We start from the raw sequence: 19,928 nt of genomic DNA on the forward strand, positions 1-19,928 counted from the left end.
CTGTTCTGCTCTCACTTGGAGGAGAACTCCAACACGCTCCCCCAACCCAGACCTTCCAACCCACCTCGCTTGTCTCCATTTCTTCCCACAGCACTTGCCATCATTACTCATACATATAATGTACTTATTTATTAGGCTTATTGCTTGTTGTCTGTCTTCCTTGCTAGATGTAAGGTCCGTAAGTGCAGGGATGTGATGAGTCCCAGTGCCTAGAACGTGCCTGCCACACAGCAGGCGCTCCCTGTCGATCTGTTGGACTACCCGTGCTCCATTTCCCTAAGTGGGACATCATGCCAGAGCTTTGACCACCAAGTTGTTTTTGTTTGACTTTTTTACTTAATTGAAGTAAAGCATTCACAGAAGCTAACAATTTGCAAAGGCAATCAACAATTTTTATGTGGGAAAACTAGATTTCATTTCCTAATCAGAAATGGGGAGAAATGCGGGGCTGGGAGGGTCACAATCACAGGTGTCTCAATCTTCTGGTGGGTTTGCAAGCCTGAGAACGGAGCCGGCATAAGCATGATCTCTGTGGCAATCCTTGCTTTTTGAGACGTGCAGGATGTAGAGGGTGAGGACAAGCATGGGGCCTGGAGTAAACACCTGACGCCTCTGCCCTCTTCCTGGGAGCTGTCATTTAGAAAACAGATTTGTGAAGAAGACCCTGATTCCCAAGACAGGGAGAACCTCATAAAGCAAGTGAAGGGAGAGAGCTCAGGGGAAGGAGGGGCAGAGGAATGCGGGTGTGGATCCTCCCACATTCTATCCTGCAAATGGGGAGGAGAGGTAGGCCTCTCTTCCTCTCTCAGCAAAGCTGGGATCAGCTTTGCAAAGCTTTGCACACACACCCTTCCCAAGCCTCCCCCTCGTCCCCCCACTTTCTAAAAATGTGTCTGGGGAAAAAAAGGTGTAGGTCAATTCAACAGCCCTCATGGAAAGTTCCTTTAATACTTTAGGAAGATGTTAGTCACCTTTGTTCTGAGAGGCTGGGCGGGCTCACCCCTGATGCCTGCAGGTCCCATTTGGGATTGGTGTTCATTTCACTATTTATAGCCTCTCCCTATCACACCCCAATCCTATTTGGAATCTCTCTAGATTTTTGTTTTTCTCCCCGAGGGTCTGCTCACTGCAAAGCTATTTTTCGATCTCTTTGTCTTCGCCCATTAGGAGAGCAGAATCCATCAGTGGAGAACTGCGGGAAAGGAGTTGAAATTTTGCCCACCCCAACTTTTTGCCTGAAAGAGAATTTCACTCAACATTAGCCAAGCCAATCTTGCTAACAGCGAAACCTTAAAAGATCTAGGCTGACTCTGTGACTATTTGTTCGCTTCCAATCAGTATCCCTAAGACCAGCTTCCTGCCCTTGGAGGACTCTAGCGAAGGCTGGACTCCAGTCCCCTCTGGCGGGGCCCAGGCTCTACTTTCTTCTGCTTACCTGAATACCACCTCTACCCCTGCCGCCCGGGGAAGGCCCATCACCAGGGGGACAAACAACCCGTGGCTGTCCCTTCCAACTGCGCCCAGCCGCAACTCAGTTTTTACCCTTTATTTTGTATTAATTATTTAAAAATTATTATAAAGCCACCTTTATTATTTTTAATTATTTTAAGCCGTTAGGTTAAAAAGTAATTCATGCACATGATTTTAAAAATGCAAAGCGGGCTTCCCTGGTGGCGCAGTGGTTGAGAGTCTGCCTGCCGATGCCGGGGACATGGGTTCGTGCCCCGGTCCGGAAAGATCCCACATGCCGCGGAGCGGCTGGGCCTGTGAGCCATGGCCGCTGAGCCTGCGTGTCTGGAGCCTGTGCTCCGCAGCGAGAGAGGCCCGTGTACCACAAAAAAAAAAAAAAAAAAAAAAGCAAAGCATTCAAAGGAATACACAGAAGAAAGTTAGTCTGACTTCCAACTGCAGACCCTCAGTCTCCAGAGACAACCACTGTTCTCTTCCAGACAATTATACCTACCTGTCTTTGTCACACCCATGGCAGCAAGCACAACTACGTGACCTGGCCCATCTGCAAATTCCCGGTCTCCCATCATTTCCTCCTTGCCTGCTCCCTACGGGCCAAGCTGGCCTCCATATATTCCCTCAAGCAAGCTCGGCATGTCCTCGACTAGAGCCTTTGCACCTGCTGTTTCTTCTCGGCACCCTCTTCCACCAGATATTTGCACAATTTGTTCCCTCACTTCATCCTTGTCTCTGTTTAAATATCACCTCATAGACAGACCTTTGATTATCCTACCAAAAATAGCAGTCCCCATCATTCTCTGCCCTGTACTCTGCATTAGCTGGCTTCGTATTGCTTATCAACAGTTCAGATTATAGAGCTATGCTTTAAATTCATTTATCATCTATCTCCTTCATTAAAATGTAAGTTTCACGAGAGGAAGGATTTTATCTGTCTTGCTTACCATTAAACCCCCAGCACCTGGAACTGTGCCTGCCTGGTATACGTAGCAGGTGTTCAACAGACATTTGTTATATGAAATGAGTAAGTGAATGAGTCCGTCTTTTGCTTTGCATTTGAAAATGCCAGAAAGTCTCATTTTGGCCACACTTCCAGGACAGTACCATCGAGAACCAAACCTCCTGAGTGAGGAGCACCAGGTTTGCTGAGACAATTCCCCTCAACTTTGGGCTCCTGGCAGGGTGACCCATCAGCAGAGTTTGCCTGAGATTGATGAGTTTCCTGGGACATAGGACTTTTCAGAGTTAAAAGTAGGGGAGTCCCTGGCAACCCAGGACAGTTGGCTGCTGCCCCATTGGCAGCTATCTTGAGCTCACAGCCAGTCAGCCTCTGCCTGATGCCACACACCAGTGGTCCACCCCCAGTGACACTTCAGATGACATGTGTGGGTCAAGCAACCTGCCAGCAAATGTTTACTAGGTAACAGTCACAACATTCTCCAGTAGCTGGAGAGCAGGGAAAGGAAGCACAATAATGAATAAAATAAATACAGTTTCTGTCCTCAGGCAGCTTACAGTTCAATGAAGGAGACTGATACACAAAGACGTAATTTCAATATAAAATTTAATACCTCTCTAAACTGCCTTCTCTAAAAATCCTGAAGCAGCAACTTTTCTCTATCTTGGGTGTAACAATTTTAGCTGAATCTATCTGACCCAAATTGAGTTTTTCCTAAAATGAACTTTTCTTCTGATAAAAATAAAATGTAGTGTAGTAGGTTGAAGAGTTGCTTCCAAAGATATCAGATCCTAATCTCTAGAACCTGTAAATGTTACCTTATTTGGAAAAAGAGTCTTTGCAGGTGTGATTAAGTTAAGGCTTTTGAGATCAGGAGATTCTCGCGGATTATCCAGGTGGGCCCTAAATCCAGTCACAGGTATCCTTAAAAGAGGGAAGCAGAAGGAGAGTTGACACAGACAGGAGAAGGCAGTGTGACCACGGAGGCAAAGATGGGAGTGAGCCACAAGCCCAGGCATGCCAGCAGCCACCAGAAGCTGGAGGAGGCAAGGAACAGGTTTCCCCCTCGAGTCTCTGTAAGGACCATGGCCCTGCTGACACCTTGACTTCAGCCCAGTGAAACTGATTTCAGACTTCTGCACCCTGGAACTGTGAGAGAAGAACCTTCTGTTGTTTAAGCCACCAAGCCTGTGGTAATTTGTTACAGCAGCCTCATGAAACTAATACATGTACTGGAAGGAAATAAAAAGCACCTGCTATCCCACCACCCAGACATAACGACTATTAACCTACTCACATGTGAAGCATTAAAAGAAGCAATGGGGGGCTTCCCTGGTGGCGCAGTGGTTGGGAGTCCGCCTGCCGATGCAGGGGACGCGGGTTCGTGCCCCGGTCCGGGAAGATCTCACATGCCGCAGAGCGGCTGGATCCGTGAGCCATGGCCGCTGAGCCTGCGCGTCCGGAGCCTGTGCTCCGCAGCGGGAGGGGCCACAACAGTGAGAGGCCCGCGTACCGCAAAAAAAAAAAAAAAAAAAAAAAAAGAAGCAATGGGTCCGGGCTCCCCAGCACCAAATATGAACACTGGCATCATTTCCTATTTAGTTGCCTATACTGCTTTTTTCCATTTAACTTTATATTATGGACAGCAAATAGTCTTCAGAAATATGACTTTTCACAGCTACACAGGATTGAAAACAATAGATTTATTATCATTTATTTAACCCATCCCTTAGTGTTAGACGTGTAGATACTCCTCAGTTTTGTTATTGTAATATGGCAGTGAAATATTTGTAAATCAATTATTTGTGTGCGCATCTGATTATTATCTTAGAATGGAGTCCTAGAACAGAGTTACTGTATTAAAAAATATGAGCATTTTAGGACTCTTGATAGTAATTTCAAATGATTTTCTGCAATGCCCAGCCAATTTACACTTGCAATAGAAAACTATGAAAGAGCCAGTGTCACCACAGGCTAGGCAGCATGAAATACTAACATTTAAAAAATGTTTCTTTAATATGCAAATATATTTTTCTAATACATTTATATTTTTTAAGTTGGTTTTTATTATTTTTTTAATTAACTAATTAATTAATTAATTTACTGGCTGCGAGGCTTGTGGAATCTTAGTTCCCCAACCAGGGATTGAATCTGGGGCCTCGGCACTGAGAGAGCAGAGTCCTAACCCTTGGACTGCCAGGGAATTCCCCATTTATACTTTTTAAATAGTTATATTTCTTCTATGAATTGTCTGTTGAGGTTCTTTGCTCATTTGTTTTTCAGGGTGTTATCTGTTTATTTTTTATTGATAGGTTTTTGATAGGAGTTTTATATAATTAAAAATATTAATCTCCTGCCATCTTTATTGTAAATGTTTTCCATAGTCATTTGCCTTTTAATTTTGTTAATGTATTTTTAAATTTATTTATTTTATTATTTTTGGCTGCGTTGGGTCTTGGTTGCTGCACGTGGGCAGCATGTGGGATCTTCCTGGACCAGGACTCGAACCCGTGTCCCCTGCATTGGCAGGCGGATTCTTAACCACTGCACCACCAGGGAAGCCCTATTAAGGTATTTTTAAATAGAGAAAACAATAATCTATATGTAGTTTAGTTTGTTAAATTTGTCTTTGGTGATTTTTTTTTCCTTTGCTTTTATTCTTAGAAAGCCCTTCTCCACCCTGAAATTCACTAAATGGTAAGAATGTAACTTGACTTCTCCCCTTTCCCAACACTTAGCCAATTTTCCTAACATTGTTTATTGAATTTTTCCTTCACCAGTTTGGGATGTTTTCCTTATTTCATATTAAATTATTTAATACCTGAGCCTATTTAAGAGCTGTTAAATCTATTTTGAAAATAGTGTGGTAGTTCTGAGACAGAACGTTAAATCTTTACTTCCATTTACTAGCTGTACAAACCCAGGCAAAAGTCACTCGGAGCCTCAATTTACTCATCTATAAAAGAGGCAATAAAACCTACTTCACAGAGTTATTTGAGGATTGCATGAAATAATATTTGTAATAAGCTTATCATATTGTAAGCACTCAATAAGTGGCAGATATCATAATTATTATTATTCTATTAATATTTTTCTAATTCTGTTATATTCCATTGAAATGTTATTCTACTTCAGCTGTGCAAGTGAGTTTAAATAAATCATTGTAAGAATGCGTGACAATGTGATAGAGCTGTTCCCATGTCCCTGTAGAAGGTTTGCTTATATTTTCATAATTCGTCACTGTGATCAAAGCAATCTACTCAATGATAAATTTTTCTACATAGTTAACATCACTAGGTCCTACGTATGTAGAACTCAGTTGTCACAACAAAACATTTTTATTTTATTTCTTACTGTCACTAAACTATGTTTAAATACAATGTTAAGTTTTCTTGAGATTTGACGACCAGCGGACAATAACATTGCTTTGGTATTTTTTGTCGCTGTGGGAGATAGAATGATTAGCAATGTCAGGGAACACAAGTGGGGAGAGATCAGCATGGGTTTTCTTCTGAGCCTCTAAACAAGATCTAAGAAGAAACTTGTATTTCTCAAGTCTCTAGACAAGAATTCCTATCTACCCCCATCTATCATAGAATGAAATTTAGTTAAATTAGACTCACTCAGTTAGTTAACGTGATGATATTGTTGTCTTATTCAAGGATGAAACTGTATAGTGATAAGAAGATTAAAACTATGCAGAAAACAAACAAGAAAGTCTTACGCACAAATTAAAAGAACAGTAAGATATATTTTTGGTTGACTGAGATTGTCAAACAGTTTAACAAATTGAAAATACTCAGTGTTGGCAAGGCTGCAGGAAAAAGAACATTCTTGTCTCTCTACAGAACCATTTGGCAACGTGTGACAAAATTTTAAATAAGCAGTTTTTACTCGGTAAATCTTCTTCTGTGATATTTTTCATAAGGATATAAACAGACAAAAGTATAAAGATATATGTACAAAAATATACTATATTTTAGTATATACAACATTATATCACTATATATACAACATTATATCACTATAATGTTGTTTATAAAAAGCAAAATGTTAAGAAACAAAAAGTCCTGGGACTTCCCTGGCAGTCCAGTGGTTAAGACTTCCACTGCAGGGGGCGTGGGTTTGATCCCTGGTTGGGGAACTAAAATCTCGCATGCTGCATGGTGCGGCCCAAAAGAAAAAAAAAAAGAAGAAGAAAGAAAGAAACAAAAAGTCTAAATGTCCATCAGTAGGAAACTGGTTTAAGAAATCATCGGGTGTATGAGAGAATACACTGTAAAAAGAGTGCCTCTCTGTATTTGTTACCATGGAAAGATGGTCACACTGTTGAATTAGCACCATTCCAAAACAGCAATATGTAGTATTGAGGAACAAAAGTTGGGAGAAAGAACGGGAGTGACAGAGAGAGAGAGAAAGACAGAGAGATCTGTAAGGATGTCTCCTGAAATGTTAATAGAAAATATGCCTAGGACGTGAGATTTCAGGTGATTTATACTTTCTCCTTCATATTCTTCTGGATTGCTTTAATTTTTACAATAAAAATTTAGTTTGGTTTAGAAAAACAGAACACAACAAAAACACTATGCAAAGAGTAAAAGAATGAAGGAAATAACCCTGTGTTAATCGTAGTTGTCTCTGGTCTTTAAGAAGAGAGACCAAGGTTTCCTTTCTACTTTCCCCCATTTTCCAAATCGTCTTTTATTGAGGATGATTATCTTTATTGAGTATTATATATCATGATGATGATGATAATCTGACAGACACACAAGACCCACAACCTTTTCTCCTGGTTCCAGGAAAGACTCCTCTGTAGTTGGAGGGTCAAAGGCTGCCGTTATTAATGACTTAGCCATGCAGAGTGGAGGCTCATTTGCCTTCTGCCTTAGATCTCAAGGTCCTCTTAGATCTTTAAGAGTCCCCTCAGCTGGTTTATGCTGGTTTTTCAAGTGGTCAACATTTATGCCCACTTTTGTTTGTTTGTATGTTTTGACCTAATATTTTTTTAATTAAAAAATGAATGGGGGGCTTTCCTGGTGGCACAGTGGTTAAGAATCTGCCTGCCAATGCAGGGGACATGGGTTCAAGCCCTGGTCCGGGAAGATCCCACATGCTGCGGAGCAACTAAGCCCGTGCACCTCAACTACTAAGCCTGTGCTCTAGAGCCCGTGCTCCGCAACAAGAGAAGCCACCGCAATAAGCCCACGCACCGCAACGAAGAGTAGCCCCTGCTCACCACAACTAAGGAAAGCCCGCACGCAGCAACAGAGACCCAATGCAGCAAAAAATAAATAAATTTATTTTAAAAAAATTAATGTATTTTTAGTGGATAAGATTTTGAAAGTTAAAATATAAAGAAGCAGGGAAAACTATCTATAATCCCATCATTGAAATAAATAGCTATTAATCTTGTGAACATCTTTCTTTTTAATCATGTCTTAATATACAACTATGTACCTACTTTTTCCAGTTATCATAGTGAGTGTTTCCCTGTATCACTGAAAACTCCTAAATCTATTTTAATGGTCCACACCCAATTTTTAAAAAGCATTCATTTATCCCTATATAATTTCAAACTGAAGAACATTTATATGCTCAAAATAAGTTCATTACAAGAGCCATAAGAAAGATTCCTTCCCAGGGTTAGAGCCTAGATCTGGTCCTTACCAATAATTGCAACTCCTTCATAACCTTAATTTCAAACATCCCCTCTGACCACCCTACTCCAACAGTCTGCTGACCTTACTGGGATGAATGACCTATTGATCTACTTTTTCATTGTTACCTGCCTTAGGCCCTCATTTCCCTTCTTATCCAGACAAATTTCTATGGTCAATTATTTCAATCACTCCCTTGCACACACTCTCATATCCCTCCTCCTCTTTTTCTAGCTGAGCCTCAACCTTGGTTAAACCCAACTCTTCACCTACTCCGCACCTCCCCACCTGCAGCCAAATGTCCAAGCCCTATTTTTAATGCTGTCTTTAAAGACATGCTCTAAGGGTGGGAGGGAGGGAGACGCAAGAGGGAAGAGATATGGGGACATATGTATATGTATAACTGATTCATTTTGTTATAAAGCAGAAACTAACACACCATTGTAAAGCAATTATACTCCAATAAAGATTTTTTTTTTTTTTTAAAAAGACATGCTCTAAGCATTTATTCTTCTCTCTCATTTTCCTTTGGGGACCCTATTTGGTGACCATACAGCTGCTATATAGGTGTTCTGCTCTTGCCCATCCATCCTCCACCAATCCAACTCACTGGCCTAACCTGCACTCCCTCTCGGCTGCTTTTCCCAGAATCTTTTCTCTTCCCAGCTTTCTGACCTCTCTGTTGACTTCTGTTTGTTCTCTCTCCCTTCTCTACCCACCTACCTCTTTGTGCAACCCCCAAAAGAAACACAGAAGGAATAGCCCGAAATGAATTAGCCACGGGGGGTAGCATTTGGAGCCTCAGGTTCCTGTCCTGCTAGGGGGTAGAGTGACCTTGGGCCAGTCACTTCATTCTCTGGTTCTTAGTTTCCTCCCTATATAATGACACGCATTTGGTTACATAAATGTGGAGATGATTTAACCCAGTTCTTACACACAAACAAACATGATTCTGAAAATTGAAGAAAGGAAAAATTTAGCAAACAGTCCCACTACCTTGCTTTCCTCACTGTACCATCCTACTTCCATCACCAAGATAATGGCAACCATCTGGTGAGTATTATTATTGTAATTTTAGTGCTGAAACTTTCCTTGGCCCATCCATGCCTCCCACCCAGTAACCATAACGGAAATCCAAACACTCACCGTGAATTTCTCATAGAGCTCATAAGTCAGGAGGGGGTTGGGCAGCTCCCTAAAGTAGAGCTTGCAGAGGGAGCCCACACAGTGGATGTCCTGGAGGTACACTTCCCTTGTCAGATCTGGACATTGATCTGAGCCAAACTCTTGCCTGAAACAACACAGACAGAGACATAACAATCCCAGGAACATGTGTTCTATGTCAGCAGCTACTTGGCTGCTTAGGGGGTAAAAAGACCCTAAACTGCTGATTTGACCATATTTTTGACCTTGACTCAAAAAGACCTTCTATTTCAGGCACAAGGAAGTTACAGGAAAGATTTCCACTTCAGGTCTGGATCTTCCCTGCAGAAGCTGCTGTAATTAGAAAGACATAATCCCATTTACAAAAGGATTTCTCATGGCATTATGTCTGTAGTCTCAATTATGAACAGTGGGGAAATATGAAAACAATTTTCCAAAAACCCTGTTGAGAGTTCAGTTTTTCCAAAATATTGTTTTAAATGAACTTCTCTTTCTTGGGGGAGAGACCAAAACCAGGGTGAGTCAGATTGTTATCATTCACGTCCACATATTCATGTCAGCAAACTTGTTTTATCTGGAGACTCAAACTCAAGGTTTGAGAACTTCAATCAACTCTCCCTTTGATGCTGAATGGAAACTTCTAGGCTGCTTGACAGTGACTCCCACAGGACAAATGAGCTTACAAATATCTTCTTAAACAACCTAGAGTGGGGTGCTCCGGAGCATCGTCAGATTCCAGGCCTCATTTCTAATTAAAAAAACACTAACAAGGTTACATGAATATACTGCCTCAAATAACATATACTTAAAAGTTAAAAATCTATTTACGGCTTCCCTGGTGGCTCAGTGGTTGGGAGTCCGCCTGCCAATGCAGGGTACGCGGGTTTGAGCCCTGGTCCGGGAAGATCCCACGTGCCGCGGAGCAACTAGGCCCATGCGCCACAGCTGAGGAGCCTGCGCTCTGGAGCCCATGAGCCACACCCCTAGAGCCTGAGCTTCACAGCAAGAGAAGCCCGGGCACCGCAACGGGGAGTGGCCCCCGCTCGCCGCAGCTAGAGAAAGCCTCGTGCAGCAACAAAGACCCCAATGCAGCCAAAAATAAATAATAAATAAATTTATTTTAAAAAATATATATATATTTAAAAGATGATAAATCTGAGCTTTAATGCAGAAGAGAAGTTAGCTTTCTTGAGAGTATCCATTTGGTCAAACATGTAGTGACAAAGTCAACCAGACTCTCAGAACCAGCATCTTGAAACAGCGTGCTGCCCATTCTCCTGTAGTCGGGTTCTGCCCCTTTAATAAAGGGGAGGGAAATCCCCGATGCTGTCAGAACCTGACAGGAACTGAGTGAGGCCTTGAAAAGCAAACCATGCAATGGCCTCAAATTCATAGGCATGTGTTTTTCTTACGAGGGCAGAACACAAACAATCTAGAGCTTATTTAGTTAGCCAGAAATTTCCCTTGTCAAGGCTAAGGTCAGTCCTTAAGTGAAAAAGAACTGGCCATTGTCCAAATGTCCTTCCACGATACCAGCTACTGTGTAGTATGTTTCAGAGCTAAGAGTAAACTGTTAAAAATACTTGCTGTTGAAACTCTGAAAAATGTCACATGAATAAATTAGTGAAATGATGTAAGCACATAGATCTGTTAAAAACCTTTGGCTGCAATAAACCAGTTATTTTTTAACAGCTATCACTTCTCTGGGAGTAAAAAGAATGTTTTATTCCTTTGGTATAGTTTCATGACAATTGAGATTTGAGGACGAGGGGCAGAAAACTAAATAGGAGGAAGAAGATAAAAAAATGAATTACCTGCACATGTAAATTTTACATATTAATCTTGTAACAAGAATGTTTTATTTGAAAAGTCTACATTTGTAACTAAAGAATATATAATAAATACATTAAAATATGTTCTTTTTGTATTAAAGAACAATATTCAAAATACATAAACCTATTCTTTTAGTCATGGAACAGTACATATATATAATGTATATATTCTATATATAAACTATATACACTCCCTTTATTTTACAGATATAATACATAAAAAGAAAATTACTGTCCTCTTAATTCATTGTGATAGAAATTTCTTCCAAAAAATTCTAGGATGCATTTTAGAATTGTTTAGGATAAATCCATAGAATTGGAAATAGTTCCTCTATCAATAATTTTAAAAATACAGGCATCAATTAGAGAAATGCACAATCATGCAGACTTCTGATTTCTCGACCAGATGAAATATCAAATGTTGAGTGTGTGCCAACAGAAAAACTCACGATGACCTGCAAGTTCTGAATACCATGTAATGGGGATCTGAGCTGTGGGTAGGCAAGAGAGTAATAATAAATCATTTTTTCCCAACTTGCAATTTAAATCATTTGAGTTCAGTTGAATCTACCTAAGAGGCATAAATCTGGTGCAAGACATAGGAACAGATGAAAAGCCCTCAGGAGTTTTTGTTGGAAAGAATTACATCAGATTGGTGAGCTTCCTGATTAGATTAAGAAGAGTTAGGCATCTGAAAACATCAGCACTTGATCTTCTGCCCTGACATCCTTCCCTCAATCCCTTCAGTTTTTAATACCCCCAACACCTGCAGATAGAGGTATGGACAGAGGAAGGATCATGGGAGAATCCTTTGGGGGGCTATTCTTGGGCTTACCTTAGCCGTTGTATGTTTGAGGTGACTCCTGAAAGCCGATAAATTCCATCCACGATGCCGTGAGTCTCTATAAATTCTGCACAGCTCTTCAATACATATGGAACTATGCAAAGGAAAAGAAAAAAATAAAGTATTAGGTATAAGTCTGTCTTTTAAAGATAGCCTTTTAAAAATCGAGGTAACTTCAAAGAGAAGTATGGAATGCATATGAGCTACAAGTGGAAACAATTACTTGTAAATGGTAGATGATGTTCTTTGATATTTAAAAAAATAGGGTTTTGTTAAAGTTTAGAAAACCCATGTGTTTTAAAAGTTAGGTCTTTTCTTTTTTTAAGAATTTATAAAATATGCTAACACTTAGATTTTTGAAACCAGCAGTGACCTTGGAAATCCCCCAACACAATCTCCTCATGTCACTGGTTCTCCCAGTGTGGTCCCCTGACCAGTAGCACCAGCATCTCCTGGGAACCTGTTGGGAATGCAAATTCCCAGGCCCCACTCACACCCAGTGAATCAGAAATTCTGGAGGTGGCGCCCAGCAATCTGTGTTTTAAAAAGCCTTCTAGGTGACTGTTGTGTGATAAAATTAGAGAACTCTTGCCTCGTCTACACACGAAGAAAACAAAGGGCAGGTAAATTTATTTACCTCACTCAGGAGTACTTGTCGCTTATGAAAAGTGATTTAACACATGGAAAAATGCTTATGATGTAGGTAGGTAAAACAAGAACAAGGCACAAAATCAAATATACCCTGTGAATCCAGCTATGTTTAAAAAACTGCAAAGGGAAAAAAGACTGGAAGAATATCTGCCAAAATGTTAAAGGTGATTTAAAGGTGTTAAGTGTTTTTTTTTAAAGGTGAGAACCTCCCCCTCCCCCCACCCCGCCGGCACCACCACCAAATGGGTCAAACCAGTCATTGATAGAATGGATCTCATATAAGGGACCAACACGGTCCCTCAAATTCCTGCCACTCTAGAAGTCCAGTGCCTGGGTAGAAGGGTCCGGCTATGCTGTTCTCTCCTCAGGGCTGAACCTGATCAGCCCAGCCAGCTCAGTGACCCGGAATGGCAGCCACAGGCCTTCTGGATGGCATGGAGAGAGTGGCAGGTCACTTGCCACTTTGGTCCCTGGGCAGATCCATCGGAGGTCCCTCTGTGAGAGTGTTGTAGATGGTCTGGAACTACCAAAGCCTTGGGTGCTGAAGTCCTCAGGCACAGAGGTGGTATGGGAACTCCATGAACCAGGGCTTGGGTTAGCACTGTGCTCACTCCCCCAAGACATACTCAGTCTATTAATGCCTTGGATTAGCCTAAAGCCAATCCATTAATGCTTAATGCACATGATCATACCCACACACAATACGAAGCTGGACTGGACCTTTTACATGGGTAGATACTAGGTGTTCAGGCTCAACATTCTTCCTGGATTCTCTATTACAATACTTTCTAAACAACTCCCCCATCATTTCCTTCAACCACTAACTATCGTTTTAGGTGCTGAGTAAAATTCATCATACTTAAAGTATTCCACCCACCTCTCAAAGGCTGTGCATCCCCAGAGCCTTTCTTCTCCAGGACACATCCATGTTTTGCCCCTTTCATTCATGACCAACTGGTGAGAAGCTTCTTAGTTACCCAAGGTGGAAAGAGGGCAGGAAGTGAACTTGGGATTGGAAATATTGAGGTCAGAGACCACAGAGGTGGAACTATTCCCTGTGAGTGAATACAGGGTAGGAGTGGGTGTGGTGGAGAAGGGCTGAGCCCTTGCCTGGCTTCAGTTAGAAAAGCTATACTTTGATCTATTTTATGAAATAGGGTTCTTGGTGAGAACCCTATTTATGCCTCATGCCTCTAAATAAATTTTATAAATAAATAAATAAGCAAACAGAGTTCCCATGCTTAAAAAAGTTGTATTGTTTAAAAAAAAAATCCCTATTGTGCACAGTAGGTCGACTCTTTCCCACCCACAACAAGATGTTGCTCTGTAACCTGCCACGCAAGGTCATGGTCAAGAGCACAGGTTTGAATGCCAAACTGCCTTTGTAACCTTGGACAAAATATGCAATAATTCCATTTCTTAGTTTCCACATCTGTAAAATGAGGATAACAGTGATATTAACCTCATAGCTAGGATTGAAGTAATACTTGTAAATACTTAGCACAGACCCTGGCATATAAGCAGCATTCTACAATGACAGTTATTCCTATTTGACGCTTCTATATGATGTAAATTTATCATTTGTGAGATTCAGTCTTGGTGAAAACAGTTTGCTGCCTCCCATCTGATGGGCAGTTGGGGTAGAGCTGACCAACCTCTTACAAGTCAACACTCACCTCCCTATTCAGAATGGCTTTTGTGTCTCTCTCTGGTTGAGGTCACTTTTCTATGCATTGAGGTGTATCTTCATAATACAAAGGCAGCAGTCCTGGAACTGTGCTTGACCTTGATGTGCTTCACAATGTGAGTCTGTACCAAGGTATATGGCTGTTGCACGGCACAGGTGGATTGAGAGCTCGGAGCATTCCCAAGCAGGACTCAAAGACAAAAGCCTCAGCCTCAAAGGGCTTCTATAAGGAACACTCCACAGATGGGCAGTGCAGGGTCACCACTCTGTCCTATTCCATTCTCAAAGACCCACCTCCCAGTAGCATGGCTCTCAGTCGTATAACCTCAGGCTCCGTTTGTTTTAAAGGCGAGGAAAACACATTCCCGGATGGAGCCTCTGCCATAAATTTGGTACAGAGGCCCCAGAACCTCTAGTCCACAGCTCTGTTTAAACAGGAGGCAATATTAAAACAACCCAAGGGAAAAGGCCATGGTCCTGGTCCCTGAGGCGTGTTAGCTTTCTTGGATTCTCATCTTGGGCCGAGTTGGAAGACGTAGGAATTCTCCATCATACTCAGTAAATGGGAAAGGATCCACTTGATCTCTGTAATCATCCAGCTCTAGAGTCAGAGCAGTGGTTCTCAGACTGTGGTCCCTAGATAAGTCCAGCAGCAGCAGTTGCTTCCCAGGTGATTCTGATGCATGCTGAAGTTGATCTAGACCAGAGCTTCTCATATTTTAATGTGGATACAAACCCCCGGGATCTTGTTAACATGCAGATTCCAATGGGAGGGTGGAGGGAGGGAGTCAAGAATTTGCATTTCTAGCAAATTACCAGGTGATTCAGATACAGCCAATCTGCAGCCCATACTTCGGGGAGCAAGGAGCAAGGCTCTAAAGGTGATACTGGTCGGTGGTGTTGCAGGGGCTGCCAAGAGTATCGTCTCAAAGTCTCAGAATTCTTTAGGCTGTTGTTCCTGGGGCCCAACCAAACTGGGGACACCCTAGGATTCTGGACAGGATAGAAGCTTGATACAAAATGGCTGAGTAGGTATAGATGGAAAGAAAGCCTCCATTGTCTGTTTAGGTTGCTATAGAAGGTTGGAGCCACAGAACTAGTTCTGTGGGATTTATCATGGACCCAAAGAACATTAAGTCTCCTCCTACAGAGGTACACACAGTTGCGGATTATGATATAACATTATGACTTCTTTGAATTATCGCACTGATGGTTCTCTAAGTCCCTTTTTTGTTTGGTTTGGTTTCGTTTTTCCTGGAGCAGCGATCTTTAACGTTAAATTTTAATCGGAGCACAAAATAAATCCTGAGGTGGTTTCTGACGGAAAAGAAGACTTTGCCTTTGATTTGTGCTTTACAATTTACAAAACATTTTAAAGTCATTTGTTTCATCTGGTCCAACTTGCTACAACTAAAAGTTATTTTATACTCAAAAATAACGTGGGGGTACTTCTTTCCTCAATTCCAAACTTCTTCAAGGGTTTAGGGCAGAAAAGGCCAGCAATTAAATCATTTCTCTGAATCCCCCCAGAGGTAATGCCTGCTAAGCTGCCCCACTTCCCTGTATGGCCGGAATCTGATCAGATCTGGAGATGCAGATTGGAACAAACACAGTTTTATTTGATCAGTTATGTGATCATGGCAGCCTCATTCTTTCACAGTGCAAATTGCATTTGTGTTTTAGGGAAATATGGCTCTCCTCCCGCCCCATTCTGGATTTTTGTTAAGGTCCTGTACTGGTCATATTTCATTCCCTCTCTGGGTCCTGCATCCCTAACCATCAGAGTAAAGTTTAGTGGTACATACATACAATGGACTACTACTCAGCAATAACAAGGGATGATATACCATACGGGCGATAGAAGCCATTCTATAGAAGAGTACATGCTATATGATTCCATCCACATAGAACTCAAGAAAATGCAAACTAATTTATAGTGGGAGAAAGCAGGGAAGAGGCAGGAGGCAGGAGCTGCAGAGGGGCCGAGGAAACTTTTGGGCATAATGGATATATTCATCACCTTGACTGAGGTGATAGAAAGGACCAAGGATCACTGGTGGATGAAGAATTGATACTTGCAGGGGGAGAGTCAGAGAGAGACAAGCCGCTGAACAGGGAAGAAATCTTTAAGAATCTCCTGCTGTGCACGGGGGAGAGAGTGAGGGCTTCAGGCAGCTCTGCTGTGCTGTGAATAAGCCTGCTCTACTACGGCATTTTTTAAGAGATGAAGTAAAGATTTCAATCACTTTTCTATTATTTCTGGTTGTCAGCAGAGAGCTTCCCAGCTTTCCATTCCGCAGGAATCTAAGAGTCGTCGCAGTGGCTCCTGTACCTTCTCCCTCTGCCAGCTCCTGCTCTGTATTTCTGTCCCCTCCTTCCTCGATCCTGCGCCTCCATCTCTCCTGAGCCTCCATATCTCCTGCACCTCCATGTCTCCTGCGCCTCCATGTCTCCTGCGCCTCCATGTCTCCTGCGCCACCATCTCTCCTGCGTCTCCATGTCTCCTGAGCCTCCATGTCTCCTGTGGCACGCTCCTCCCAGCCTCTGTGGGCCTTGGCTTGCCTGAGGGGTCGCTGTCCTCCTGGAACTCTCCCTCTTTGATTCTTCTTTCTCCTCCCTGTTTTAACCTCTTCTCTCTTCTTCCTGACCTAATGTAGAATTATAGAAAAGTCTGAAAATTCGTGGTGTTTATTTATTTATTTATTTATTTATTTATTTATTTTGTGGTACGCGGGCCTCTCACTGTTGTGGCCTCTCTCGTTGCGGAGCACAGGCTACGGACGCGCAGGCTCATCGGCCATGGCTCACGGGCCCAGCGGCTCCACGGCATGTGGGATCTTCCCAGACCGGGGCACGAACCCGCGTCCCCTGCATCGGCAGGCGGACTCCCAACCACTGCGTCACCAGGGAAGCCCTCGTGGTGTTTATTTTTTAAAGTATAATGTTCTCTGTTCTTTACAAAAAAGCAAATTAACTGCTTTCCAATTTTCCAAGGAAAATTGTTTTTTTAATATGTCAGGATTTAGCCTGTCCTCCTTGGAGTAAAGTTTCTTTTTCTGTTTCTCTAAACTTAAAAAAAATTGAGATATAAATCAAATGTCATAAAATTCACCCTTTTAGAGCACATAATTAAGTGGTTTACACTATATTGACAGTTAAGCAACAATCACATTTCAGAACCTTTTCATTATTCCAATTCTAGAACATTTCTGTATCTATAAGGTAATTCATTGCAGCAATTTTTGTAATAGCATGAGATTGTTCATCAATAGGAAGCTATTTATATAAATAATAGAATATCCATATAATGGAATACTATATAGTCATCAAAAAGAATGAGGAAACTTTCATGTACTGATATACAGCAGTCTCCGAGATATATTGTTAAGCAGAAAGAATGAGGCACAGACCGGTGTAATGGTATACAAGCATTTGTTTTTTTTAAAAAGAGAGAATAACAGAACAGCTCTACAATTCCTTTGTATATGCATTAAATATCTATGGAAGGATGCATAATAAAGTGATAACTTCAGTTGCCTATGGGAAAAAAAACTGGGAAGCTGAGGCCAGGGCTATGAGTAAGAGGGAAACTCCTCATTGTATACTCTTTCATACTTTTGAGTTTTGAACTATAAGAATATATTACCTTTCCCCAAAACTTTTCATTAAAAAATCCAATTCAGCAAATACTTATTGCAAACCTGCTCTCCTCCAGCACTAAGTGCTAGGTGTTGCCTGAACCTATGTCATCTCCATCACTAAGTTGTGAGCTCTTTAGGGACAATGAGGATAGTTCTGTCTCATTCATCTAGAATAGTCTTGAAAACACAAGCACTTGAAATGTTTTGCTAAACAAGGGATTGGTCATTACTCTCCAGATGGGTTTTCAGTCCTCCATTGATATCTGGGTCCTTCAAAGAAGAAAACACTTTTTAATGTGCCAGGCACTACATGAGGTGCTTTTTTTTTTCTCTCTCTCTCTCTTTTAACAGCATTCTCCATTCTATAATCATAGCCAATCCACAAAAGACATAAAATTCTCCATTTTGAAAATGTGAAAGCTGATTCTCAGAGAGGTTAGGTAAGTTGCCCAACATCACAATTCCTAAGTGTCAGAGTTGGGATCCAAACCTAGGTTTGTCTGACTCCAAAGCTCATGCTTTTTTCATGGTACCACACTGAGGAGGAAGTTTAGAAAAAGCCCCAAGCTACACCTACCTGACTCAAACCCTCCCCATCAAGAGAGCAGATCCCATGAGTTAGTGGCCAGGTATGGAAGCACCATTTAAGGAGAGCTGTTTGGTTCCTTGCCCTTGGCTATCCATATGCCTGAAACTCTACCACTGCAGACCCTACCTTACTGTGGTGATGGCTATTAGGTGTTCAACACCTAGTGGTTAACATCTATTTTTAAGTTCCTTTTGAAAAAGTTAAAGAAGCAATATATACTGATAAAAAAGTGAAAAACACTTCCTGACTTCAAGCCATACTATAAAGCTATAGTAAACAAAACATTATGGTACTAGCATAAAAACAGAAAAGAAGATCAGGGGAAAAAACCAAGATCCCAGATATAAACCCAAGAATCTATGGTCAATTGTATTTCACAAGGAAGCCAAGAATACTCAATGGAGAAAAGACAGTCTGGGAAAATTTGTGCTGGGAAAACTGGATATTCACATGTAAAAGAATGAAACTAGACCTGTATCTTATACCACTCACAAACATTAACTTGAAATGGATTAAAGACTTATATGTAAGACATGAAACCACGAAATTCCTAGAAGAAGACATGGGAAAAAAGCTCCTTGACATGTGTCTTGGCAATGATTTTTTTGGCTATAGCACATAAAGCACAAGGAACAAAATCAAAAATAAACGGGCAGGACTACATCAAACTAAAAAGCTTCTGCACAGCCGAAGAAACAATCAGCAACATGAAAAGACAACCTATGGAATAGGAAAAATATTTGTAAATCATGTATCTGATAAGGGGTTAATATACAAAAGATATAAAGAAGTCAAACAACTCGATAGCAAAAAACCAAATAATCCAAATAAAAAATGGGCAAAAGACAGACACTTCTCCAAAGAAGATATACAAAAGGCCAACAGATACATTGAAAAGATGCTCAACATCACTAGTCATTAGGAAAAAGCAAATCAAACCCACAATGAGATATCACCTCAAGTTAGAATGACCATCATCAAAAAGACAAGAGAGAGGGCTTCCCTGGTGGCGCAGTGGTTGAGAATCTGCCTGCCAATGCAGGGGACACGGGTTCGAGCCCTGGTGTGGGAAGATCCCACATGCCGCGGAGAAACTGGGCCCGTGAGCCACAACTACTGAGCCTGCACGTCTGCAGCCTGTGCTCCGCAACAAGAGAAGCCGTGATAGTGAAGAGGCTGCACGCACTGCAATGAAGAGTGGCCCCCGCTTGCCACAACTAGAGAAAGCCCTCGCACAGAAACGAAGACCCAACACAGCCAAAAATAAATAAATAAATAAATTTATTTTCAAAAAGACGAGAGAAATGCTGGCAAGGATATGGAGAAAAGGGAACCCTTGTTCACCGTTAGTGAGATTATAACCTGGTACAGCCACTATGGAAAACAGTATGGATCCTCAAAAAAATTAAAAAGTAAAACTGCTATATGATCCAGCAAT

General features: G+C 41.5%; 1 protein-coding gene across 1 annotated transcript in view; it reads right to left on the bottom strand.

Moving 5' to 3' along the window:
• The window catches only part of ARHGAP31 (Rho GTPase activating protein 31), a 109,711-nt gene that overhangs the window by 35,342 nt on the left and 54,441 nt on the right, over nt 1–19,928 (bottom strand). Inside the window, exons 2-3 of the mRNA XM_060150560.1 lie at nt 11,914–12,016; nt 9,229–9,373 (exon numbers count right to left, since the gene is read on the bottom strand). Coding sequence (XP_060006543.1) covers nt 9,229–9,373; nt 11,914–12,016 — 248 coding nt within the window. The remainder of the gene's footprint in view (nt 1–9,228; nt 9,374–11,913; nt 12,017–19,928) is intronic.

The sequence above is a fragment of the Lagenorhynchus albirostris genome, chromosome 5 (genome assembly GCF_949774975.1).
Source record: "Lagenorhynchus albirostris chromosome 5, mLagAlb1.1, whole genome shotgun sequence".
Lineage (NCBI taxonomy): Eukaryota > Metazoa > Chordata > Mammalia > Artiodactyla > Delphinidae > Lagenorhynchus > Lagenorhynchus albirostris.